We start from the raw sequence: 27,500 nt of genomic DNA on the forward strand, positions 1-27,500 counted from the left end.
CTTCTGTAAAGTCACTTATATTGTGTGTGTGTGTGTGTGCGCGTGCGTGTGCACGTGTGTGTGCGTGTGTGTGTGTGTGTGTGTGTGTGCGTGTGTAATTTTTGGGGTCCTTGACATGGGGTCCCTGTGACATACTAGCGTCATGTCCAGGGGGTGTACTTGTACATCAAGCTGCCTCACGCTACAGAAACAGGAGATAGGCTCCTGCCCTATGGGCCTCATGGCTCGGCAAGGCTACTTACTTGACATGAAATATTGAGCACCACTGATACAGAAACATAAGGTTTTTCAGAACCAGATTTTTTTTTAAATTTCGCCTAAATGGGTTTGTGGCCTATAGTATAGTCGCTTTTTGGGCTTAATTGTTTTCATAGATCTGGTTGCTTGGTTCTCTCGCAAGATCTGGCAACACCGGTTCACACTAACGATGAGGACAGCCTTCTCTTGTACAAGGAAACCCGGAGCAACTTTTTGGTTTCTGACGCTTCTTTTTCTTTCCTTTTATCAGCTCCAGCAACCCTGCGCTGTACCGTATCGGCTTGGTGGCACTTTGAGTAATGATGAAAATGAAGGCTTTGTCTTTCAATGTGGAGGCCTGCGGCCATGTTGCAGCTCTTTAACACACTTTGGACTACGGTCGATTAAAAAAAGGCTTCTAAATCCTAACAGTTTTCTGAAAAAACAATGTTTCTATGTCAGTGGTGTGGTGTTCAACCTTTTTCACGATTTTTCAAAAATAGCAAGCCAAAGCTTGTAGATCTGCTATTTTTAAATAGCTAAAGTATAACATAATGCTTAGTTAAAACACCAAAAGGGGTTCCCGTCCAGAATGGGTTAACACATTTAGACCTGAGACCAGATTCTACAAAATTGCCTTCTAAATCCTGCCAGTTTTCTGAAAACCCTATGTTTCTGTATGTCAGTGGTTCTCAAACATGTCCATGTCAAGGAGGACCATATATGTAATTGGCCACCGACCCCCATCTGAAAATATGTTGTTCCAGGGACTCCCCCCCCCCCCCCCCCCCATAAGCAAACATTTGAGTTCAAAAACGTTCGCTCTGAAAGAATATATATTGAAAGGTTTGCACCACATTTTCACAGGTTTTTTCAAAAATAGCAGATCTATATAGTAGATCTGCTATTTTTCAATAGCTAAAGTATAACATAATGCTTAGTTAAAACACCAAAATGGGGTTCCCGTCCAGAATGGGTTAAGGCTTCGAGAGCACAGCCCCGCTCTTTTTAATTACTGGAATCCTATACACCATGGCATGGTGCTGGAAGAAGTACTCACATGTTTTGTGTTTTACTTGAGTAAATGTACTGTAACAATGCCACCATGTAGAAATAAAAATACTGGCTTCAAAATATACTTAGACCGAGAACGACTACAATGTATACACACATTATACCTTTACACCTCTCTGTAGTAGTGTAATACATATAGTATTTAGCAACAACATTGCTTAATACACATTTTTCAAGTATTTCAGAAAACTTGGCCTCGGGTTATCAAAAGTAAAAGTTATCGTTATGCAGATATGTAACACAGTGTGTGTTGCATTGCATGATCGCAGGCTTGCACATCAGCTATTGTTGAACGGACAAAGTATATAAAATAGAGCTTAATTGTTTTAGTGTATGTTTTGTATCTCAATCTAAGAATAACTCACTTGACTTAACTTGTTTTCAAATAATTGTAGTGTAGTAAGAAATACTATAATGTATTTGCCTCTGAGATGTAGTGGAGTATAGAGGTAGGATCAATAATAGGATCATAGGTAAGCCAATAACCTGTCATCATTGATCAGTCTAAACAGTATTATATCAAAAAATAAATAATCTGTACATTGAAACTCTAGTACTGTACACTAGGATGCCCGGTCTAAAAAATGAACCTGGCATCTGTCTACAGTACATAACAACATGCTATCTATTCTAAATTACATTTTACAACTGCATGGTCGTCAAGTGCTATGGGCTGAGATTGAGTCTGGCGATTACGGCGGAACGTTGGAAGTGAGCCTGCAGTTCTTTTTGATTGATTGATTGAAATATTTATTAACAGTTTGCAGAATTACAGTACATTTCCAGCACAAACTCAATACAAAGGCTGTTAACTGTGAGTGGACGACCCAATTAAGCATTACACTTGTTTACAACAGGGTCCACCATGTTCAATTCATCAAAACATTTAGAGACGTACAAATAGACACTTCTATATAGACAGAGAACAGAACAGGAATTCATCATAATGGAGGTAAAAAGGGAAAAGAAACATATACAGTGAGGGTGAGATTTTACGGGGGCCAGTTTCGAATTGCGGCCGTCGTTCTGAGTCTGAGTGCGATGGGGAGTTGGTGCCACCGTTTGGGAGCCAAAGTGGGAGTACTTGAGTAAATGTACTTAGTTTCGTTCCAGCGCTGATGATGAATGAAGACGAAGCCTTTTGTATTTCAGTGCGTCAGCCTGCAGCCATATTGAGACTCGTTGGGGCTTCGAGAGCCGCCCTGCTCTCTTTAATTACTTGAATCCTATACAACGATAGCAGAGTTTGCCTTCCAGTTAAAGCCAAAGACACTGCTAATAATGTGACCCAATGTGACGACACTGACTAATGAGCAGGGCAGAAGGCCTATTGTCCTAAGGCCTATCAGGGCAGAAGGCCTATTATTTGGAGTGTCTGCTGACTCCCGTCCCGCCCCGGGGGGATCGTTGGCCGTCCTTTTGTTGCTGATGTTTATCTTCTCTTCGTCGTGAAGGAGCTGAATGTTGACGCTGGAGATGTTGCTTCAGCCCAGGGTTATTCTATAAAGGAGTTCAGTGATGGATTAACTAGTGTTGTAACTGAGAAAAGGGGCTCGATAGCTCGCTTTGTAATGTTGCATCTGTAAAGAGATTCTTTTTTTTAACCAGTTCTGTTTTGTTTATCCACTTACATAAACAGCATAATAACAACTAAAAAGGATGATACACGGTTTATCAATTTGTTTACTTATTCAGCTAATTCAATTAAATTCAATTGAAAGGAGCTTTATTGGCATGAGAAAACAAACGTTTACATTGCCAAAGCAAGTGTCACAATACAAAAAATGGGGAAACTATTCATATATACTTAGTTGACTGGGGTTCCCCAGGGCTTTGTACTAGGCCTGCTCTCTTTTGTCCCTCCCTCAACACAAGATCTTGGCAGAAAATAGCCGATCTACAAGCTCAAAACACTGAATGTTCGCTCCCCAGAATCGGAAAGGGTTCACGTGGTTGAGATGGTTCTTTTTGAATAATGGTTATTTGTTATTATAAAACTGTATAGAAAGTTATAGGTACAGGTACAATCATACCAAAGTGTCAGTTTGCTTGGCACCAGTTCCGGGTGCCTGACGTGACGCAGTGCCCCGCCAGCCTCATCCTTCTCTCTCTGACCTCATGTGTGACCCGTACAGGTCCACAGTGCCCCGCCAGCCTCATCCTTCCCTCTCTGACCTCATGTGTGACCCGTACAGGTCCACCCATGTGTGAGCCCACATGGGCGGTCCACTTTCGACGCTGATGAACTATGGAGGAGTGGATAGATTGAAACCTACCATAAAAGGCAGTCAGACATGGAGAGCTGCAGGAAAGATGAGATTGATGCCCTTGGAATAGAGGTGGAAGGTCGTTAAGCAAAACAAAATTGGTACCGTCAACCACTTTGATGCCGGCTGTCAGGAGTAAAAGTTCTCAGTGATAAATCTTCAAACAGCATCAAAGGGTCAGTGAGGTGTTGTATCAGAAACAGACTGGAGACTGACAACATTTCTACTACTCTAAAACATCTACTATAACCCATGTTGGGCGGGAACCCCTTTTGGTGTTAGCATTATGTTATGCTTTAGCTATTGAAAAATAGCAGATCTACAAGCTCAGCTTGTAGGTCTGCTATTTTTGAAAAGTCGAAGAACGACTGACATAGAAACATAGCTTTTTCAGAAAACTGTCAGGATGTAGAAGACATTTTTAGAATCTGATCTCAGGTCAAAATGGGATAAATGTGAACGTTGACAATATAGCGTGGTCTGGAGTGAGTTATTGGTTTGAAGCAAATGGTCCCGTAAGGACAAGTTGTGTAGGCGTTGTGGAGAGAGGAGAGTGGAGACGTCATTGCATGCTTCCTCAACCCCAGTACTTGAGTCAAGGTACACTTAGGAATAGCAGTGCCTTCGAGCAGAAACCTATTATCTCGGTATTTAAACTTTTTATGTTTAGTTTTTTTTTCGTAAATTAACCCATTTTGACCTGAGATCAGATTCTAAAAATGTCTGTTTGAAAATGACAGTTTTCTGAAAAAGCTATGTTTCTATGTCAGTCGCTATGAGCTTGTAGATCTGCTATTTTTCAATAGCTAAACACCAAAAGGGGTTCCCGCCCAGAATGGGTTGAGAGAGCAAGTAGGGCTGCAACTATTGATTACCTTTTTGATTAATCGAATAATCGAGAAGCAAGTATTTTGTATTATTATTTCTAACACACTTTTATGTTTGACAATACACAGCTCCCAAACAATACACAGCTAACGATGTACAATTTAGGAATACATTTAGCAGATGCTCATAATCCAGAGCGACTTACAATAAGCAAAAACAACACAAGGTAATACATCAAATGCATAGAAATTGTCATCTAGGACAGGGGTTCTCAACGTTTTTGGCCGGGGACCCCGGGAAATGCTTTGTCAATGTATCGTGACCCCCGCCCCGCCCCCTCCCGACCCCCAATATACATTGACTGCTACAATAACCTTAAACCATTTTGGGCGGGAACCCCTTTTGGTGTTTTAAGCATTGTTATAATTTAGCTATTGAAAAATAGCAGATCTACAAGCTCATAGCGTGCCACCGAGTGGCACGCTACGAGCTTGTAGGTCTGCTATTTTTGAAAAATCCTGAAAATTAAATTTAAAAAAAAAATCTTTTTTTTTTTTTTTTTTGAAAATATTTTGGGGACCCCCCAAAATAATTTGGCGACCCCCCGAGGGGTCGCGACCCACGGGTTGAGAACCCCTGATCTAGGAAGTAAACTATAAGAACTAAACAACTAACAATACAATATCAGTACAACTCAAGGCTTTGCTTCTGGGGGGTCCCTGGAAAAATATATTTTGAGATAGGGGTCGGTGGCCAAATACAGATACATTTTGGAGGTCCTTGACATTAAAAATGTTTGAGAACCCCTAATAGGACTTAGAAGACCAAAGGGAGTCTTAACGCGCCTCAAGCCTGGAACGGCTGCTCTGGTGCATCACAGGAACAAGGACACTTAACCCATTTTGACCTGAGATCAGATTCTAAAAATGTCTTCTACATCCTGACAGTTTTCTGAAAAAGCTATGTTTCTATGTCAGTCGTGCTTGTAGATCTGCTATTTTTCAATAGCTAAAGCATAACATAAAGCTAAAGGGGTTCCCGCCCAACATGGGTTAATGCAGAAGGAGGACACTGGAGCAGCACGGACATTTTAAGCCTTTTATTTAGGTGCTAGTATACAAAAAACGACTAACGTTTCGACCTATGCGGTCTTCATCAGAGTCATGACTCTGATACAGTATACTATAAAAGGCTTAAAATGTCCGTGCTGCTCCAGTATCCTCTCCTCCTTCAGGATTTAGAAGACATTTGTAGAATCGGCCTCAGATCTTAAAGGACCACTTCACCACTTTTCAACCTATCTTCATATAATAGGTCCTCACTAATAATCATGAAAAAATGGCACAATGTTTTTCTACTCTCATGTATGTGTCTCATAGGAGGGCTGTGGGCAGTTCAGAAACCGTCTTCCAGTGACATCATCGATGGGGAATACAAGCTAATAGAAACTGCAGTCTTTCTAGTCCTGAAAAGTTGCAATGCGAAAATGGAAGCCATCGTTCTCACGATAATGAAAATCTAAACATTTTTGTAAAAAAAATATTGTTTAAAAAAAAATCTGCCTAATGATGATGTCACTGGAAGACGGTTTCTAAACTGCACACAGCCCTCCTATGAGACACCGACTGAGTAGAAAAAAATCGTGACATTTTATCATGATTATTAGTGAGGACCTATTATATGAAGATAGGTTGAAAAGTGGTGAAGTGGTCCTTTAATGGGTTTAATGGTTAACGTCAGGAACTGCAGGTACACTTTGACACATGCTCTGGTTGAACTGGAGGGCAACACGAGAGACCGTCTGATTACCAGACAGCCCTGTAGTCTCTATCTGCCCATTCAGCTGGCCGCTAGCATGGCCAGCGTTTTATAAAAGCAATAACTCACTCCAGGCTGTGGTGTATTGTGATTATATCACAGCTAAGGGGGTTGAACTGCGCCTCTTAGCTGTGATATAATGACAATATAGCGTGGCCTGGAGTGAGTTATTGCTTAATTGAAGCAAAATGGTCCCGTAAGGAAGAGTTCTGTAGGGCTAGCCACGTTTATAGAGGAGACTCCACTGCATGCTTCCTCACAGACAGTGTAGAACTAGCCACGGTATAGAGGAGACTACACTGCATGCTTCCTCACAGACAGTGTAGAACTAGCCACGGTATAGAGGAGACTCCACTGCATGCTTCCTCACAGACGGTGTAGGGCTAGCCACGGTATAGAGGAGACTCCACTGCATGCTTCCTCACAGACGGTGTAGAACTAGCCACGGTATAGAGGAGACTCCACTGCATGCTTCCTCACAGACAGTGTAGGGCTAGCCACGGTATAGAGGAGACTCCACTGCATGCTTCCTCACAGACAGTGCTAGAGGAAAGCTGCTCAAACCCAATACTGGAGTCAAAGTGCACTAACCTTGTGTGTTTTCTCGTTAATGAACGCCCCTAATTGATCATACTACTACAGCATACATGGGCAACTGGCGGCCCGGGGGCCACATGCGGCCCCCACCTTCACTTAATGTGGCCCTCAGGTTAATGTCAGAATACTGATATAATATTGGTTTCAGCTGTTTACAATTCCACAACATGCAAACATGACCCGCTTTAATTACTTCTAGTCTAAATTAGTAGCTCAATGCTCAACACAAGTATAATGAAAGGCATTTGAAATTACATAAAAATGTAAATTTTCAGGATTCCAATTCAAAAATAGCAAAAGATAATTCAAGATTTCAATTCGAATATAGAAAAAATAGCAGATCTACAAGCTCAAAACGCGTTGCGTTGCCCACCCCTGTACTACAGCGTCACACAAAAGCAACAAAGGTAGTTTGTTTTGGTTGCTCTGTCAAATTTGTATTCAAAAGTTCAAATTACATTTTCTTTTTCATACCAATTAACATATTTTTTATTATTAGTAGTATTACATTTTTTACATTCTCCCGAAGAAGATTTTCTAGAATTTTTCAAATAACAATAATAGTGAAAAGCGCAGATTGTTGTGCTATTTACCCTATATTGAAATAGTTGGTTAATCATGATGTACTTTTCCCCCTTCCTAGAAATGTAGTGTGAATACAATACATACAATATTACAGAGCCCCTGAGTGACCATGGTAAGAAAAATAAATGATCTCGTCCGGACAAGATATTATCTCGTCCGGACAAGATATTATCCGTCCACCACTCAGGGGCTCTGTACAATACAATAAATATAGACGTATAGAGTACAATATTTTCCTTTGAAATGTACTGGAGTCAAAGTCATACGCAAGTGTAAAAAAACACAAATATTAGCCTGGACAGATAATCCAAAAAGGTACAGTACTTGGGTACATTTCTCTGGGAATTGTAGGCCTACTTTGTCACAGTCCACCATTAATAAACGCGGTCCATTTACCAATCAATGCAACATAAGAATGGTGTTAATGGATTTTCAAACCGCAGTGTTTTGTTCTCGCTGAGAAAATACACAGAAGGCACAGGCTAGCTAATTAGCTATGGTATTGTTTTGCCTCACTATAGTTAGTTAGTTACTTTATTGTATAAAACATTGGGTCCAAACAATAATACAAAACCCATGAATCAAAAACTTTAAAAGGTACAATACATTAAAATATACAATACACAATACAGAATCCCTTTACAACAGGAGCTTTCTATTGCTCCACTAGTGACAGGCAGGCATGTAGCATACGCAAAGTCTCTCTGTTAGTGCCCACAAAGAGTGAGCTCAAATCAATACCCTCATGTCCATATTTCACTCTGATATCTTGTGTGAGGGGACACACCAGTATGTGCTGTTCGTTTTGTATACCAGTCTCACATTGGCAAAACCGCTGTTCAGGTGGTATGCGTATACATGCATATACATTAGTGATCTCCCCACATCAGTTAACTATGGGATTTAGAGTGAGAATCGGTGAGACATCCATTTAAAATCGCTATAGCGTTACAGGCAATGTTTAGGTTGCGGCAGTGGTCAAAGCCAGAGAAGAGGACTAAATAATACCACCGCGTCGCTATAGAATATTCATGAGTCATCAATAATAGAGAGTCACGAGGAATAGAAGTAAAAAGCCAAGCAGAAAAAGTTTTATTCTGCTTTTTTTCGTATCTTTTTTGTTGTTTGCGAAGATCAGATGCAATTTGTCTTCCCCTGTAAAGGGCTGCGTTTCTTTGCCTCATGAATGTTTAAGTGGCCTTTTGTGTGAGAGAGAGAGAGAGAGAGAGAGAGAGAGAGAGAGAGAGAGAGAGAGAGAGAGAGAGAGAGAGAGAGAGTCGCAACCTGACCCACTTGACGCGGAAACTTAGAGCTCTAAATGTGGACTGGATTCATACCGGAGATAGAGGGGCAGCAGATCGAGGGGCAGCAGATAGAGGGGCAGCAGATCGAGGGGCAGCAGATCAAGGGGCAGCAGATCGAGGGGCAGCAGATAGAGGGGCAGCAGATAGAGGGGCAGCCGAGTCAAGAGGAATATGTTAGAGAGGAGATGGATGATCACAGACACTCAGACACACACGTGTGTGTGTGTGTGTGTGTGTGTGTGTGTGTGTGTGTGTGTGTGTGTGTGTGTGTGTGTGTGTGTGTGTGTGTGTGTGTGTGTGTGTGTGTGTGTGTGTGTGTGTGTGTGTGTGTGTGTGTGTGGGCTTGCCTTTGTGCACGGTGTTCTGTGCTGATGTGGGTTTGTATTGTCACTGTTGGGAGAGTGAAACCTTGTATGTCCAAAACCGTTCCTTATTTTTGTCATTATTTTCTTCTACTAGCCCTTACCCGTTGTGAGATATTATAGTATGATGATGATGATGATGATGATGATGAAGTAGTGAAAATACGACACTCGTGCATCCTGATGAAGCAGGACATTAATTTACCAAAAATGGATTGTAATATTTGGTGTGACAGTTTGGTGTGACAGTGTGACAGTTTGGTGTGACAGTGTGACAGTTTGGTGTGACAGTGTGACAGTTTGGTGTGACAGTGTGACAGTTTGGTGTGACAGTGTGACAGTTTGTTGTGACAGTGTGACAGTTTGGTGTGACAGTGTGACAGTTTGGTGTGACAGTTTGGTGTGACAGTGTGACAGTTTGGTGTGACAGTGACAGTTTGGTGTGACAGTGACAGTTTGGTGTGACAGTGTGGTGTGACAGTGTGACAGTTTGGTGTGACAGTGTGACAGTTTGGTGTGACAGTGTGACAGTTTGGTGTGACAGTGACTGTTTGGTGTGACAGTGTGACAGTTTGGTGTGACAGTGTGACAGTTTGGTGTGACAGTGACTATTTGGTGTGACAGTGTGACGTGATAGTGTGACAGTGTGGTGTGACAGTGTGACAGTTTGGTGTGACAGTGTGACAGTTTGGTGTGACAGTGTGACAGTTTGGTGTGATAGTGTGACAGTGTGGTGTGACAGTGTGACAGTTTGGTGTGACAGTGTGGCAGTTTGGTGTGATAGTGTGACAGTTTGGTGTGACAGTGTGATCAAGTAGGCCGTTCATTTACAAAACAATCCAATCCGTCTGACCTGAGTGGTGCTGTACTGTAGTGTACAAGCCCTCCTCCCTGGCCCTTTTAAAAATATATATATTATTATGTTTTTGTATTTTTTTTTGCTAAAAACTCAGCTTCCCATCATGCACCTGTGCACAGTGTGAAGCTCAACAGCACCACTTTGTCACCTGGAAACAGCACTCAAAAAAGTTTAAGTATGGATATACAAGATTTCTGCCCGACAACAACAGTATGATTGGGAGCATGTGTGTGTGTCCGTGTGTCCGTGCGTGCTTGCGTCCGTGCGTGCGTGCGTGGAATAGGCCAGGGGCTGACCCCCCCCCCCCCCTGGGGAGCGACAGATTGCGGTCTAGTGACAGAGAAGAGAAATGGGAGTCGAACGGAAGTTTGAGACGGTTTGGTTTGCAGGGAGATTTTCCGCGAGAGGAGGACCTATACCTCGCCTGGCTCGGACCCCCTGGGGTTCAGGGTGATTGCCTCATGCTGATGGCTTCACATGGAGGCTTATAGATTCACATCGCTGCATTTCATGTCTCTTCATACCAGATATTGAATTTAAGATCTTTTTTTTTTCTGGACTCCTCTCTCTCTCTCTCTCTCTCTCTCTCTCTCTCTCGTCTTTCATATATATATATATATATTTTCTTCCTTTGTTTCTTTTTCAATTGCTTGGTTGGTGGCACCCCCCCCCCCCTACCTCACTCACTCATTCACACACATGCACACATAATCGTGCCGATTATAGAGAGTGTGGGAGAGATATAGAGAGCAATAAAAGAGAGAGACGGACGGACAGGCAGACACAGTGACACAGAGAGAGAGAGAGAGGGAGAGAGAGAGAGAGATCTGGGACGATCTTCCGTCCGTAATGTTAGTATTTTTATTGGTCCCCTTGCGTCTGAGGGAAAATAGCTCCAGCATTTATTTCCCTGTTGTTCTCTGTAACGTCACTGAGTTCTTAGCTTTGATAGATGAGGCTTTCACAAGCTCTAAGTCTCCTTCTCTCTCTCGCCATGACTAACTGCTCTAACATGACTAACTGCTCTAACAGAGAGAGAGGGGGGGGATGGGGAGAGAGGGTGAGACAGACAGACAGACCGACAGACAGAGACAGACAGACAGACAGACAGACAGACAGACAGACAGACAGACAGACAGACAGACAGACAGACAGACAGACAGACAGACAGACAGACAGACAGACAGACAGACAGACAAGAGAGAGAGTGGGCGGTGCAGAGAGAGAGAGAGAGAGAGAGAGAGAGCTTCAACCTCTTTAAACTTCAACTTTACATCACTTGCTTTTCTTCAGGCGTAAAAGAGTTGGTGAAATTAATATTTTTTGTACAGGAGGCTCTCAGCATTTTGCAGCTTAAAATCAATTCAAGAATGAGAGGTTAGAGAATGAAACGAAGCAAACAAAGTCAGATAACAAGACGACACAGTGTCAGATATTATACTGTACACGTTGGTGTTCAAATAATAAATAAATGAGGCAGAATATGGCAGTCTCTTGTGCAAGTATGAGACATACAGCATATCCAGGCATTAGGGAAGCACTGTTTTGGAAGTTCTGGGCCAATAAGTAAGTGACCTCACGTCACCAGTCTTTCCACCGTGGAGGAAAGCCTGGTTTACATTCTAAAACTGAGCCGTGTTAGAAAAAAGGACAACAAAAATTGGGTTCCGGTGGTGGATTCTGTGTGGCGTTACATGGGTTTTGTTCCCCACGTACAGTAATGCCAATCGGCTAGTTTAGTCTCACTAGGTCGCGCAACAGTTAGAATAAAAGATGGATATACCAAACCATTATTTTACCAAAATAAATGAAACAATTATACCAAACTAAGCAAACTTTAATAATTAAACTAGGTGACATGACGCTTGGTTCCAGCTGCCCTATATCTCCTGTTTCTGTAGCGTGAGGCGGCTTGTTGTACAAGTATGTGGGGTCCCATTTTTATAGTCTTTGGTATGACCCGGCCAAGGGATTGAACCCCGACCTCCCAATCTCAGGGCGGACACTCTAACCAGAAATAAATAAATACATTTCTATTCGATTCTGTTCTGAATCTGCAGCTCGGTAGGCTGCAGATGACCAACAACAAACACAACAACAGATAAACATCGGCTACTGCCATCATGTGAATGTCAACTTTGCAGATATACCGATGGAAGTCAACGGGACAAATATCAGCCCGAAACGTCTGATATATACACACGCACACACACACACACACACACACACACACACACACACACACATGTACACACACACACACACACACACGCACACGCACACCGGGCAGCGCAGGCATGACCCAGAGAGGGGTCTCTTTGATGTGATAGAGAGGGCTTCTCTGAACAGACACACCACAGGGCCAACGGCTCAATGGAAGAACACACCTGTTGCCTCCTGAGTCATAACAGTGTGATACTGCATACACAACGAGTCTTGCACGATATCAAAGCATGTTCTTTTTACAGTATGTCCTGACTTCCACCCTTCCTCCTCCTCTTCCTCCTCCTCTTCCTCCTCCTCTTCCTCCCCCTCTGCTGACTTGGGTATCCCAGCTCAGAGCTCCTTCCATGGTGTCCATCCTTATAGCTATATAAATGTGCCTCTCTCTCCTCTCCTCTCCTCTCCTCTCCTCTCCTCTCCTCTCCTCTCCTCTCCTCTCCTCTCCTCTCCTCTCCTCTCCTCTCCTCTCCTCTCCTCTCCTCTCCTCTCCTCAGGCTCAGAGTCCAAGGTGTCCATCCTTATAGCTATATAAATGTGACTCCTCTCCTCTCCTCAGGCTCAGAGTCAATGGTGTCCATCCTTATAGCTATATAAATGTGTCTCTCCTATCCTCTCCTCTCCCTCCTCTATATAAATGTGACTCTCCTCTCCTCTCCTCTCCCTCCTCTATATAAATGTGTCTCTCCTCTCCTCTCCTCTCCTCTCCTCTCCTCTCCTCTCCTCTCCTCTCCTCTCCTCTCCTCTCCTCTCCTCTCCTCTCCTCTCCTCTCCTCTCCTCTCCCTCCTCTATATAAATGTGTCTCTCCTCTCCTCTCCTCTCCTCTCCTCTCCTCTCCTCTCCTCTCCTCTCCTCTCCTCTCCTCTCCTCTCCTCTCCTCTCCTCTCCTCTATAGCTATATATCTCCTGTCCCTCCTCTATATAAATGTGTCTCTCCTCTCCTCTCCTCTCCTCTCCTCTCCTCTCCTCTCCTCTCCTCTCCTCTCCTCTCCTCTCCTCTCCTCTCCTCTCCTCTCCTCTCCTCTCCTCTCCTCCTCCTCTCCTCTCCTCTATAGCTATATATCTCCTGTCCCTCCTCTATATAAATGTGTCTCTCCTCTCCTCCTCTCCTCTCCTCTCCTCTCCTCTCCTCTCCTCTCCTCTCCTCTCCTCTCCTCTCCTCTCCTCTATAGCTATATATCTCCTGTCCCTCCTCTATATAAATGTGTCTCTCCTCTCCTCTCCTCAGAGTCCATGGTGTTCATCCCCCAGCAGAGCTACTTGGTGGAGGAGGACGTGGGTGAACTGCTCATCCCCGTCCACCGGAGTGGTGACGTCAGCCAGGAGCTGATGGTGGTCTGCTACACACACCAAGGTACAGTCTGCTACACACACCAAGGTACAGTCTGCTACACACACCAAGGTACAGTCTGCTACACACACACCAAGGTACAGTCTGCTACACACACCAAGGTACAGTCTGCTACACACACACCAAGGTACAGTCTGCTACACACACCAAGGTACAGTCTGCTACACACACCAAGGTACAGTCTGCTACACACACCAAGGTACAGTCTGCTACTCACACCAAGGTACAGTCTGCTACACACACCAAGGTACAGTCTGCTACACACACCAAGGTACAGTCTGCTACACACACCAAGGTACAGTCTGCTACACACACCAAGGTACAGTCTGCTACACACACCAAGGTACAGTCTGCTACACACACCAAGGTACAGTCTGCTACACACACCAAGGTACAGTCTGCTACACACACCAAGGTACAGTCTGCTACTCACACCAAGGTACAGTCTGCTACACACACCAAGGTACAGTCTGCTACTCACACCAAGGTACAGTCTGCTACACACACCAAGGTACAGTCTGCTACACACACCAAGGTACAGTCTGCTACACACACCAAGGTACAGTCTGCTACACACACCAAGGTACAGTCTGCTACACACACCAAGGTACAGTCTGCTACTCACACCAAGGTACAGTCTGCTACACACACCAAGGTACAGTCTGCTACTCACACCAAGGTACAGTCTGCTACTCACACCAAGGTACAGTCTGCTACACACACCAAGGTACAGTCTGCTACTCACACCAAGGTACAGTCTGCTACTCACACCAAGGTACAGTGATGGTGGTCTGCTACACATACCAAGGTACAGTTATGGTGGCCTGCTACACATACCAAGGTACAGTGATGGTGGTCTGCTACTCACACCAAGGTACAGTTATGGTGGCCTGCTACACACACCAAGGTACAGTGAGTAAAGCGTTATTCATAGTCTGGATTTTTGGTGGTGGGGTGTCCACCGAACTACAACAACATGACGTCACTGAGCCGCGGTGAAGAGCAAACCACCGCCACCGCCCCAGCCCTTCTCTCTGTTTTTACTCAGCACCGCTCAACGTTATTTCAGCTCCGGTGGTCACCTCACCACCGGAGCGGTGTGGTCACCTCACCACCGGAGCGGTGCGGTCACCTCACCACCGGAGCGGTGTGGTCACCTCACCACCGGAGCGGTGCGGTCACCTCACCACCGGAGCGGTGCGGTCACCTCACCACCGGAGCGGTGGTCACCTCACCACCGGAGCGGTGCGGTCACCTCACCACCGGAGCGGTGCGGTCACCTCACCACCGGAGCGGTGCGGTCACCTCACCACCGGAAATCCAGACTATGAATGAGCCTTTAGTGACACGTACACTCAGCCAACACCATCACCTAACTGTACTTCAGATATAACTCACGAATAGATTGGGACCATTAATAGCTTGAGAATATTTTATTTAACAAATGTAAATGCAAGTGTGAATATTATATTTGTTCAGGCTCAGTGATACAGTACATTACTCCCTGCTCAGTGATACAGTACATTACTCCCTGCTCTATTTGTTCAGGCTCAGTGATACAGTACATTACTCCCTGCTCTATTTGTTCAGGCTCAGTGATACAGTACATTACTCCCTGCTCAGTGATACAGTACATTACTCCCTGCTCTATTTGTTCAGGCTCAGTGATACAGTACATTGCTCCCTGCTCAGTGATACAGTACATTACTCCCTGCTCTATTTGTTCAGGCTCAGTGATACAGTACATTGCTCCCTGCTCTATTTGTTCAGGCTCAGTGATACAGTACATTACTCCCTGCTCAGTGATACAGTACATTACTCCCTGCTCAGCACATTAGAAAACATTTAATAAGAGCAGGGAGATATATCTATATAACAAAGCTGCTTTTTCAGGGCGGCTGTGGCTCAGGAGGTAGAGCAGGTCGTCCAATGATCCCTGGGTTGGCGGTTCGAACACCGGCTCCTCCTCCATGTCCACATGTGGAAGTGTCCTTGGGCAAGACACTGAACCCTACATTGCCTCCAATGAGTTGGTCGGTGTTAGCTCGCCACCATTGGTGTGTGAATGTGGGAAGTGAGGACGCTGGTGGCGACTGTTCGCCGCTTCACCTCCCAATGTATGAATGAATGAACCATTGTAAAGCGCTAAAAATGCAATTCATTCATTTTTACAATAAGCAAGGACCTAGAGTCAGTCTAAACAATATACTATTTAAAAAAGTACATTGAAACTAAAGGATATCAGGTAGAATGAACCTAGTATCTTATCGAATAGCATTATATTTAAATTGCATTTTCAGCATAGTCGCGATAGATTTATTCTTACCTCCTACCACCTGTCGATCGACTCTAGAGTGGTGTGGCTATTGTTAGCTGCTACACAGACATTCACAACAACTTCCGGTCCGCCGGTAAAAGTGGTCCGGGCGCTATAAACGATGGGCACATTTTATTAATGGATTAAATAGGCCCGAGCCCTCAAGGTGTTAATATATGATAACCCTTCCACAGTAGTAGCTTTTTCATATTTTCAATTTTTTTGCACATTTTCCTATATAATGCCTCATTTGCATATTTAAAAAAATCAAACGTGTAATACAATAAATCATTGTCTTTGTGTAAGTAATCAATTGGGGAAGTTTCATAACAATTAGGTATAGTTTTGCCCACTCAATTCATAATTAACGTTCCAATTTTGGAGCTCTGGCTCATGGACTAATAATAATAAAATAATAATAATAATAAACTTTATTTATATAGCACCTTTCATACATAAAATGCAACCCAAAGTGCTTCACATAAAAAATAACAAGCAGCGGAATGCCGAAAAAACTAAAAAGCAGGTCAATACAAGACACAATATATACAAATTAGCAAATAAAAATGGCAATACAAAAGTAGAAAATGGTAAGGAAAATTGTATCAGACCATTGAATATGAAGGCAAGATAAATCTAAACAAATGCCAAGTTGAAAAAATAAGTTCTAAGAACCAAAAAGAACTGACCCGGTTCCACCGGTGGAAAAGGGGTCTCAAGTGAACAGTCTATACAAACATTACCTAATATAATTACCAAATAATATACCTAATATGGCCTCAATACTAGAATAATATACCTAATATGGCCTCAATACTAGAATAATATACCTAATATGGCCTCAATACTAGCGTACTTAATATACCTAATATGGCCTCAATACTAGTGTACTTAATATACCTAATATGGCCTCAATACTAGAATAATATACCTAATATGGCCTCAATACTAGAATAATATACCTAATATGGCCTCAATACTAGCGTACTTAATATACCTAATATGGCCTCAATACTAGAATAATATACCTAATATGGCCTCAATACTAGCGTACTTAATATACCTAATATGGCCTCAATACTAGTGTACTTAATATACCTAATATGGCCTCAATACTAGTGTACTTAATATACCTAATATGGCCTCAATACTAGAATAATATACCTAATATGGCCTCAATACTAGCGTACTTAATATACCTAATATGGCCTCAATACTAGTGTACTTAATATACCTAATATGGCCTCAATACTAGTGTACTTAATATACCTAATATGGCCTCAATACTAGAATAATATACCTAATATGGCCTCAATACTAGAATAATATACCTAATATGGCCTCAATACTAGCGTACTTAATATACCTAATATGGCCTCAATACTAGTGTACTTAATATACCTAATATGGCCTCAATACTAGAATAATATACCTAATATGGCCTCAATACTAGAATAATATACCTAATATGGCCTCAATACTAGCGTACTTAATATACCTAATATGGCCTCAATACTAGAATAATATACCTAATATGGCCTCAATACTAGCGTACTTAATATACCTAATATGGCCTCAATACTAGTGTACTTAATATACCTAATATGGCCTCAATACTAGTGTACTTAATATACCTAATATGGCCTCAATACTAGAATAATATACCTAATATGGCCTCAATACTAGCGTACTTAATATACCTAATATGGCCTCAATACTAGTGTACTTAATATACCTAATATGGCCTCAATACTAGTGTACTTAATATACCTAATATGGCCTCAATACTAGAATAATATACCTAATATGGCCTCAATACTAGCGTACTTAATATACCTAATATGGCCTCAATACTAGTGTACTTAATATACCTAATTTGGCCTCAATACTAGAATAATATACCTAATATGGCCTCAATACTAGAATAATATACCTAATATGGCCTCAATACTAGCGTACTTAATATACCTAATATGGCCTCAATACTAGTGTACTTAACTCTTTGAGAGTTTCAAGGATTTCTATATAGTTTTTAGACTTCTCTATGGCAGAATGGCGTTTTTGAATGATTTATTGAAAATTCTCTGCTGTGAATGTGTGACAACGAAAGACCTTCAGAGAAAGCTTGGCTTGTCTGCTTCCAGGAAAAAAATGAACTGAGTTGATAAAATGTTTAGTTGTGGTGTTGGAAGCCATTTAAAAGAGCCTGCATTTACACTGGGTAGTGTTTCTAGGACAACAAAAAAAGTTATGACCGGTTGAAGTTTTATTTTCTAAATAACTTTTTTTCTGCTGGGCGTACATAGCCATGCAATATCTCATTTTAAAGGGTGAGTTGTCTAGTTCAATTAAAATAAAATAAAAAGTTTCTCACATGTACCACTGTAGATATTTTGCCATCTATAAATAGCATGGTCAGTCATGATCAATCTGACCTATCCAGCTAAAAGTCCCCCTAGCTCTGAAATGGATCATATAAACTCAATTCTTTTTTGGGGTAAAATTAGACATTCTAACGCACATTTTGATATATACCATGTTTACATAGTCTTACCAGTACCGTGTCTATTCATGCATGTATCTCAAAAACCTGTTGTGAAGAAACAGTTTTGATAAAAAACTCATCCAAGGACATTGTTTTGATATGACTTTGTGCCCATGATATGTATCAAAATATAGACTTGAATGTATACTGTATTATAACAAAAAAATTGGGTTCTTACCATCTACCGTTACAGAGTAAATCACAGTTGAAACTCGCTTAGTCAAACCATAAACCTCAGACTAGTGAACAAAATAGCCATGACAGGTCTAACTCATTGTAAAAGCTTGTCTTTTATTTTTTATGACTACTAACATAATACAATTATAATAAATATTACAGAAAATAAATAGGCCTACATACAAAACAGTTGTCCCCAAACTCCCCAGTGTCCCCAAACCACTGCATTCCAGTTGTTCTTGACGGTGTGTGTGTGTGTAGGCTAAATTAAAAAAAAACAACAACTGAAATGAATGAATGCATCCTGTTCAGTGTCGGAGAACTCCATCGCAGTCTTGACTCTTCGTCTTCATCATCATCATCATCATCATCATCATCATCCTCCTCCTCCGATGCCAGTTCTAAATATATAAAAATAAACATTTAGCTGTAGTCAGCCCGGCCAATAGCCAGTTGGGGGGGGGGGGGACGTAGGCTATCTGACATCATCGTCATCATCATCATCACACGGAGACACACTAAACAATGTACAATCATGATTGTATACAATATACAATGAATGCAATTATCATGCAAGCTCAGACGTCAATGAAACGTCATACAGATCTTATATAATACGCTACTGTTAGCTTCACTCCCCGTCCCCCCTCCGATCCTTGTAGCAACGTCATCATAACCACGCGTTGCTTCAGTAAACGATGCATGTTTGTTCTCCGTCTTTGTAGACAGTAAATAAAAGGAGCGAACATTACTCTAAAGATCAGATCGCCTATAAGGCACGCTACAATATAAAATACTTGTACTGCCATGCGTGCATGCCTGCTACGATACATTTGTACTGCACCAACCAACCGATCGACACCAACCCCCCCCTCCAGCCCTTAGCCAGCACCAATGCACCGACCAACACCATTAGCCAGCACCTTCGGTGCTGGCTAATGGCTGGGGGCCATCGTGGTGAGTCATTCTGGCGTCATGATCTGACTAGTAGTAGTAATTATCCAAGCATCTATTTGTAGCGATCATCTTATGATTTCTGATCACTATAGAAGGGCATTTTCTACAATAAGATTACCTCAAAACATTCCGGGTTGATCGTCTTCTTCAATGGTTTCCCGGTATAGCTCATCGGACGACGATGGGGAGACAATGAAAAAAGGAGGGAGGGAGCAGCGAGTCTCGCTGTAAGCACTGGACCAGGGCTACTCCGCCTGGAGAAGGCGACTGGGACGCGTATGGATCAATACTACTACCACAAAACTCGCTCAAATAAATAGTACTGCTTTCAACTTTTTCTGCTAGAAAATCGCTCGGGCGAGACGGCAAACAGGCAAAACAATGAAAACTATGAAGACTCCCTCTGCCCCCACTGTTTACAGGGGGTGGGACCAGCTTCCAATGGCAACACGTACACGTGTGTCACGTGACACGGGTTTTCTGGGTAATGTAGTTGGAATATAAGCTCAGGAATTTAAACAGCGCTTCGGAGCATATTAATATGTTTAGATTCATCAAAAACTGTGAAGACGCCAATTGGCGTCATTGATCATTTACGGAATTCTGATGAAGACGCCAATTGGCGTCTTTCACCTTCTAAGGGTTAATATACCTAATATGGCCTCAATACTAGAATAATATACCTAATATGGCCTCAATACTAGAATAATATACCTAATATGGCCTCAATACTAGTGTACTTAATATACCTAATATGGCCTCAATACTAGTGTACTTAATATACCTAATATGGCCTCAATACTAGAATAATATACCTAATATGGCCTCAATACTAGAATAATATACCTAATATGGCCTCAATACTAGTGTACTTAAATAGGGGGAGCATACTTTCACACCTTTCACACAACCTGGACCATTAACCCATTCTGACCTGAGATCAGATTCTAACAATGTCTTCTACATCCTGACAGTTTTCTGAAAAAGCCTATGTTTCTATGTCAGTCGTTCTTCGTTTTTTCAAAAATAGCAGACCTACAAGTTCATAGCGCGGCACTCGGTGCCGCGCTATGAGCTTGTAGATCTGCTATTTTTCAATAGCTAAAGCATAACATAATGCTAACACCAAAAGGGATTCCCGCCAAAATGGGCTGAACCCGCATGTACATGGCAATTCAATTAGACAATTAATTCAGTGCTTAGCTTGTTTTTCGACAAATGTCTACAGTTTGCAGAGGAGAAAACTTTAACCTTTGTGACAGTTTTGATAAATACACATTAAAATAAACGTGTTTTCTCTGAAGTGTTTAAAGGCATCAGGTGAAAAGGTGAATGAGCGACTCCTGTGAAAAATGACAGTGATTAATTCTGTGCTGGCGTTTTCTTTTGGCGCGAGCTCAGATTTAATTAAAGTGATGTCTTTATCATTCTATATTATGGATGCAAACTAATCTTCTTTGAAAATATTAGGTTCAGTGTGCCATGATGCATTAACATTTATCTTGTTTCCACTCAACTCACTGGGAGTTTATTTTGTCTCTGTCGGGTTTTCGTCGACTAAAACTAAGTCGACTAAAAACTAGACTAAAATGTTAGGAAGGGAGCCAGTAGAGAAGAGATCCAGTATGAGTCATTTTACACTTGGTTGCATGCTGAAAATAGCATTGTGAGCTTGTAGATCTGCTATTTTCAGCAAGTGTACAAACAGTCATTACGACGGCATCAAGGCCCCACCGAAATAATTTTTTTAGATTTAGTCGACTATAATCTTATGATAGTCGACTGAAACTAGACCAACACTAAAACATATTCCAGGTGACTAAAATGTGACTAAAAACATGATGTCTGAAAACTATTCAAGAGAGACTATGACTAAAACTAAAATCAAATAGCTAAAGTATAGCAGCTATACTGTACAAGCTCAAAATGCTACGCGGAAGCTTGTAGATCTGCTACTTTTGCTGCTTTTATGTGACGCCTGTAGTATTGTAGTGTGATCAGTAGCGTGTTAATTCACACACAAAAACGCAGAAAGGAAAGAATATGGAGAGAGGTTTCTGCCCGACAGCGACAAGGGGATTTGTCCTCCTTATACAACCGTAGAATGGATCACTGTTTGTCTTTAACCCATTTTGGGCGGGAACCCCTTTTGGTGTTCGCATTATGTTATGCTTTAGCTATTGACATTTCTCTAAAAGAGAAAACCAGCACTCACGGAACTCATGTTTTAAGGCACTCTTAATTTATTTAATTGTTGACATGATATGCTGCAGAGCAGCAGAAACGAACGCGTTTCGGCATTCAAGCCTTCATCAGCGTTGTCTGCTGGAGACACGGGAAGTGTCACATTCTATAGTCTCCCTAGGTGAGACAACTTCCTCTGTCCCGTGCAGACACATGAACACACAGACAACTTGTACCACAAGTGCAAATATTCAGCAGTTCAGACTGCTTTAGCTATTGAAAAATAGCAGATCTACAAGCTCGTAGCGCGCCACCGAGTGGCGCGCTACGAGCTTGTAGGTCTGCTATTTTTGAAAAATCGAAGAACGACTGACATAGAAACATAGCTTTTTCTGAAAACCGTCAGGATGTAGAAGACATTTTTAGAATCTGATCTCAGGTCAAAATGGGTTATGAGGTCATGTTATTGCCTCCTTTTTCATATTATTCTCTCTACTAGGACTGCACTATATGAAGAGAACATGCGATATGCAACAACGTTGGTGAATATTGAACAAATATTGAAGTTATACAGTTTTTATATCCGTCTGCCTTACTAGGTTAATGTAGAACTCAGACAATGAATAGCTATGCCTATACTGTAGGCTATACTGCACACACTGGAAAGACAGAAATAAGTGAATACATACATGGATGTTATTTCCATTCTAACAACATCTATAATTATGCACCATGTCTCTGCCTGTCTGTCTGTGGGTAATCCACGTAACTCGAGAACCGTTCGTCCCACCGACATCAAATTCGACACGTGCATGCCACACCACCACAGGGGGGCGCAGTGCCCGGTGTCGATTCGGTCGGACCCACGGTTGTCCAGAACCGCCCCAAAAAGGCCTCTGCCAGTGTATAATATATATATATATTCTGTGAAAGTATGAAACAGCTGAGGTTGTGTAAAAAAAAAGAAAAAAAGCAGTTGTAAGAAAAATGTATGCTTTTAATTCTGTGAAGTTGCCTAAACTGAAATAAAAACAAAGTTAAAAAAAAAGAAGAGGCCTCTGCCCGGGCTCTGGACAGGGCCCCTGCCCGCCCAGGGTCCATATATGGAGCTGGCCTGTTCTGACATCATTCTGACGTCTGCATATATACTCCTTATTTGGGCATGCATGACAAATAACTCCATATATGGGCATAAAAGGGACACAGACATAATATATGGGTGGGGCATGCATGCATTTCCAACTTGCATCGTTCCAAGTCGGCCAGTGCCCCCAACGGGCACCGCTGTAGAGGCTACACCCACGTCTAATAAGCAGCCGTGGGTGGAGTGGATGATGTCCTCAGCTCACTGAGGTTTCTGTTTCTAATTCCTCTTCTCTTCCCTCTCTACCACTCACCCTTGCTCTGAGACACAGAAAGGCACAGAAGGCCTATTGTACCACCAGTACAATATGTCAGAATGTATATACTGCATATATTTTTAACCATTCTTCGTATAGTGTTATTTCCCTCTTTCACCGTATAGCCAGGGGACTGGCACGGGGAGAATTCACACTCAAATTATATCTCGCTTGAGATTCTACAAATCATGAACGTATTATTGCTTTGGACTCAAGTCCCCTGGTATGCATGAAAAAAGGGTTTGCGAAACCTGAGCTGATGATGGCTTAAATTAATAGAATAATGCGTATGTCATCAACAAATTACCTCCCCTTGTGGTCCCTGTTTTTTTCAGGTCCATTTGGAAAGAAAACAGTGTTGCACTGTCTTTAATGGATGGTAGTGGGCATTTCACATTTTAGTGGCAGACTAGTGGAATGAGAACTTCCCCATGTTTGATCTAAAAGTGATGCGTCGGCACTTTAAAATTAGCCAGATCTACCAAAACAATTTTGTCAGGTGAAAGCTAGTGAAATCTAGTGAAATGTAGAAGACCTAGTCATAATGAGGACCTAGTCCTGATTGGCTGCCATATTGGTTACTCAGGTCACGTGACCAGGAAACAGGTAACAAGAAGCAGGTAGCAGAAATCCTTAGAGACACCCAATGATATGTAACGTAATGTTATGATTGAGACCGGCCGGTTGAGAGCTAGGAGCGGTTTGTTACTAAATAAAGAAACCGGCGCTTCATTCACCTGACAAATATCACTATGTGATCATTTTTTGTTTTTTTGGGAACAATTTGGGAATATTTTTTCTAAACATTTTGAAGGGAAATTGAGTCCCATTGTTTACAAACAACAACCCGTGAGCTGCCCGGGCTGTTGTTGTGATCGCCGCTATGGAATACTTTTCTACACTACAACAAGCGATTAAAAGCGTTTTAACCCATTTTGACCTGAGATCAGATTCTATAAATGTCTTCTACATCCTGACAGTTTTCTGAAAAAGCTATGTTTCTATGTCAGTGGTTCTTCGATTTAAAAAAAATAGCAGACCTACAAGCTCGTAGCGCGCCACTCGGTGGCGCGCTATGAGCTTGTAGATCTGCTATTTTTCAATAGCTAAAGCATAACATAATGCTAACACCAAAAGGGGTTCCCGCCCAAAATGGGTTTTCATGACAAGCAACTCAGCGGTCGGTGCACTGGCTGTTCAAAGGTAACTTTAAACATAGGCAGTCTAGCCTGAAAGACGCCCGTGTATTGGTGGCGCGACAGACCTTTTTGCGATGACGTCATCAAACCGCGTCTCATATCCCATTCTGTCCGGTGGATTGCCCGTATGACTTAGGACGGGAACCCCTTTTGGTGTTTTAACTAAGCATTATGTTATACTTTAGCTATTGAAAAATTGCAGATCTACAAGCTCACGAGCTTGTAGGTCAGCTATTTTTGAAAAATCGTAAAAATGTGGCACAAATCTTTGAATATTATTTTCTTTCAGAGCGAACGTTTTTTTAATTTCGACCTCAGGCCTAAATGGGTTAAAAACTGATTAAAAACGTGGATTAAACAATGAAAACGTAACTCGGGCAACTCGCGAATCGCAGGGAAAGTGTTCTACAAATGAATTAACTCGGGCAACTCGTGAATAGAAGTCACGGTCCCCACCACTGTGCTGTCCTACTAACCTGACCTAATCTGGTGTCCTCTTGTCCTGTTTTTCCCGGTCCAGGGTCGGCCACGGGCACGGTCCCCACCACCGTGCTGTCCTACTCGGACTTCATCTCTCGCCCGGAGGAGCACGGCAGCATGCTGCGCTTCGACAAGGACGAGAAGGAGAAGGCGTGCCGCGTGGTGGTCATCGACGACTCCCTGTACGAGGACGAGGAGCACTTCAACGTGTCGCTGTCGCTGCCCATCGGCGGCCGTCTGGGCACGCACTACACCACCGCCGCCGTCCGCATCCTGCCGGACATGGACGACGGTAAGCCGAGCTGTCTGTCTGTCTGTCTGTCTGTCTGTCTGTCTGTCTGTCTGTCTGTCTGTCTGTCTGTCTGTCTGTCTGTCTGTCTGTCTGTCTGTCTTTTTAAACAACGTTACATATTTCATCGCATACGTTCTCCTCCTATAGATGCTGTATGTCTCTGTGAACACCTCAAAGCAACAACTTCAAGTGAATTTTATTAATGTCCAATTCCCATGTTATTTTATTAATGTCTTCCCATGTTGTTTTATCTATCTGTCAAACTCTGTTCCGTATTCCATCACATATATCATACACTGACTGCAATATACTGTCACATATGCCTCTTTAACAAACTTTAAAGTCTAACTCTCACCCGTCCAGAGTCTCTCTGAGAAAACGAGAGAGCTTGCATTGTGGGTGTGTGCGATTGTGCGCGTCTTTGTTTTGCTTTTAACCCATTTAGGCCTGACATCGAAATTAACAAAATGTCTTCTAAATCTTGACAGTTTTATGAAATACCCACGTTTCTATGTCAGTGGTGCTCAATATTTCATGTCAAGGACCCCCAGAATTATATGTATTTGGCCGCGGCCCCCCCATCCAGGGACGCCCCCGGAAGCAACGATTTGAGTAAAAACATTCGCTCTGAAAGAATATATTTTCAAAGATTTGCGCCACATTTTTACGATTTTTCAAAAATAGCAGACCTACGAGCTTGTAGATCTGCTATTTTTCAATAGCTAAAGCATAACCTAATGCTTAAAACACCAAAAGGGGTTCCCATACAGAATGGGTTAAACTTTGTTACGTATTTCGTCATCACATACGCATTGCTGTCACACGTGTCCCTGTCAAGGTAAAGAACATACAGTATCTGAACATTAAAGTCCATTTCTTCTCTCCCACCATGAAGAGAGCCTTCCAGCTGTGCAGGGAGGGAACGACTCAAAACCTTGAAATCTTCAAGTCAACTTTTGCTTTAGAACTTTGTTAGTGGATTGTATTGTACTGTGTGCGTGCGTTCAAAAAGCTACAGTCACACCTCCTTTCTTGATTCCATGGCTCTGTGATTTTCACATTTCTCATTAAATAATTACAGCATTTCTTTTTTAATGTTCATAGAAGTCTTTATTATAGCCTTATTTTTAATGAGGTCTTAACGACATTCGCTAACGCGTCGTCATGAGAACGGGTCGTACTCTTTGAAGTGTATACTGGTCCGTATTTTAATTACTACAGACACTCGAGCAGTCCAGTGGGACTTCATCACGCCTTCACATCACACACACACACACACACACACACACACACACACACACACACACACACACACACACACACACACACACATCACACACACATCACACACAGTCAAATCCTCGGTAATAATAATCACAACCGTCTTGATTGTCACATCACAGGTTTTATACAGGTGTGAAACGGCGGGTGAAATTCCTTTTTTGTGCAAAGCGCCGTCGTACTTGTTGGTGTGTGTGTGTGTGTGTGTGTGTGTGTGTGTGTGTGTGTGTGTGTGTGTGTGTGTGTGTGTGTGTGTGTGTGTGTGTGTGCTTAATGACCCCCCAGGGGTCATTAAGAGAGTTCCAAGGGGTCCCCAGCTAAATGATAATTAGGAACCAAATGGACCCTTATGGGCCTGTAACTCAGAGAGTGTGCAAATGGAACCAGACGGACCCTAACGGGCCCATTTGATTTTACAATATAAATTGGGGATTGGGGATGAGATATAAGTGCCATTAAATGGGCGACTGTAGCCTAATTCATGTCAAACTGGGGGTCCTTGAAATGAAACGGGCTGAGAATCACTGCTAGAGCCGTAAAGATGTTCTCTTATGGGGGTCCGCGAGCTAATTAGTGTCAACTTGGGGGTCCTTGACATGAAAACGTTTGGGAACCACTGCTCTACATTATTTAAGTAAGCCTTGCTGAGACCATATGGCAGGAGCAGGACTCCTGTTTCTGTTACAAATACACCCCCTGGACATGATGTATAAGTACACCCCCTGGACATGATGTATAAGTACACCCCCTGGACATGATGTATAAGTACACCCCCTGGACATGATGTATAAGTAAAGTACACCCCCTGGACATACTGTAACGCTAGCATGTCACAGGGACTTGACCCCAATCCAATCTTTGATGCTGAGTGCCAAGCAGGGAGGAACTAGGTCATTGCATTTATATGGTCTTTGGTATGACCCAGTCGGGGATCGGGACAGACACTCTAACCACATGAAGGCTATCTACACATTTACACATACAGTAGCATATCCGTCCGTACACTATAGGGCTTTCACTTCCAGTGATTTTTACTAGTTGCCTAGTTGTTTAACTATAATAGTTAAACAACTATAAATAATAGTTGTACATTTGACTATAACTATAATCTAGCTTTCTAGCTGATCTTGAGGCCTACAAAAACGAAAAGATTAAATAAAATCGT

The 27,500-nt window shown here is 42.4% G+C and overlaps 1 protein-coding gene across 1 annotated transcript in view; it reads left to right on the plus strand.

Annotated features, from left to right (window-relative positions):
- The window catches only part of LOC306928692 (FRAS1-related extracellular matrix protein 2-like), a gene marked incomplete at its 3' end in the record, with an annotated part of 185,734 nt that overhangs the window by 81,527 nt on the left and 76,707 nt on the right, over positions 1-27,500 (plus strand). The window contains exons 7-8 of the mRNA XM_079508962.1: positions 13,381-13,506; positions 24,803-25,054. Of these exons, the coding sequence (XP_079365088.1) occupies positions 13,381-13,506; positions 24,803-25,054 (378 nt within the window). The remainder of the gene's footprint in view (positions 1-13,380; positions 13,507-24,802; positions 25,055-27,500) is intronic.

Source organism: Electrona antarctica (assembly GCF_951216825.1).
Source record: "Electrona antarctica genome assembly, chromosome: 8".
Classification (NCBI taxonomy): Eukaryota; Metazoa; Chordata; class Actinopteri; order Myctophiformes; family Myctophidae; genus Electrona; species Electrona antarctica.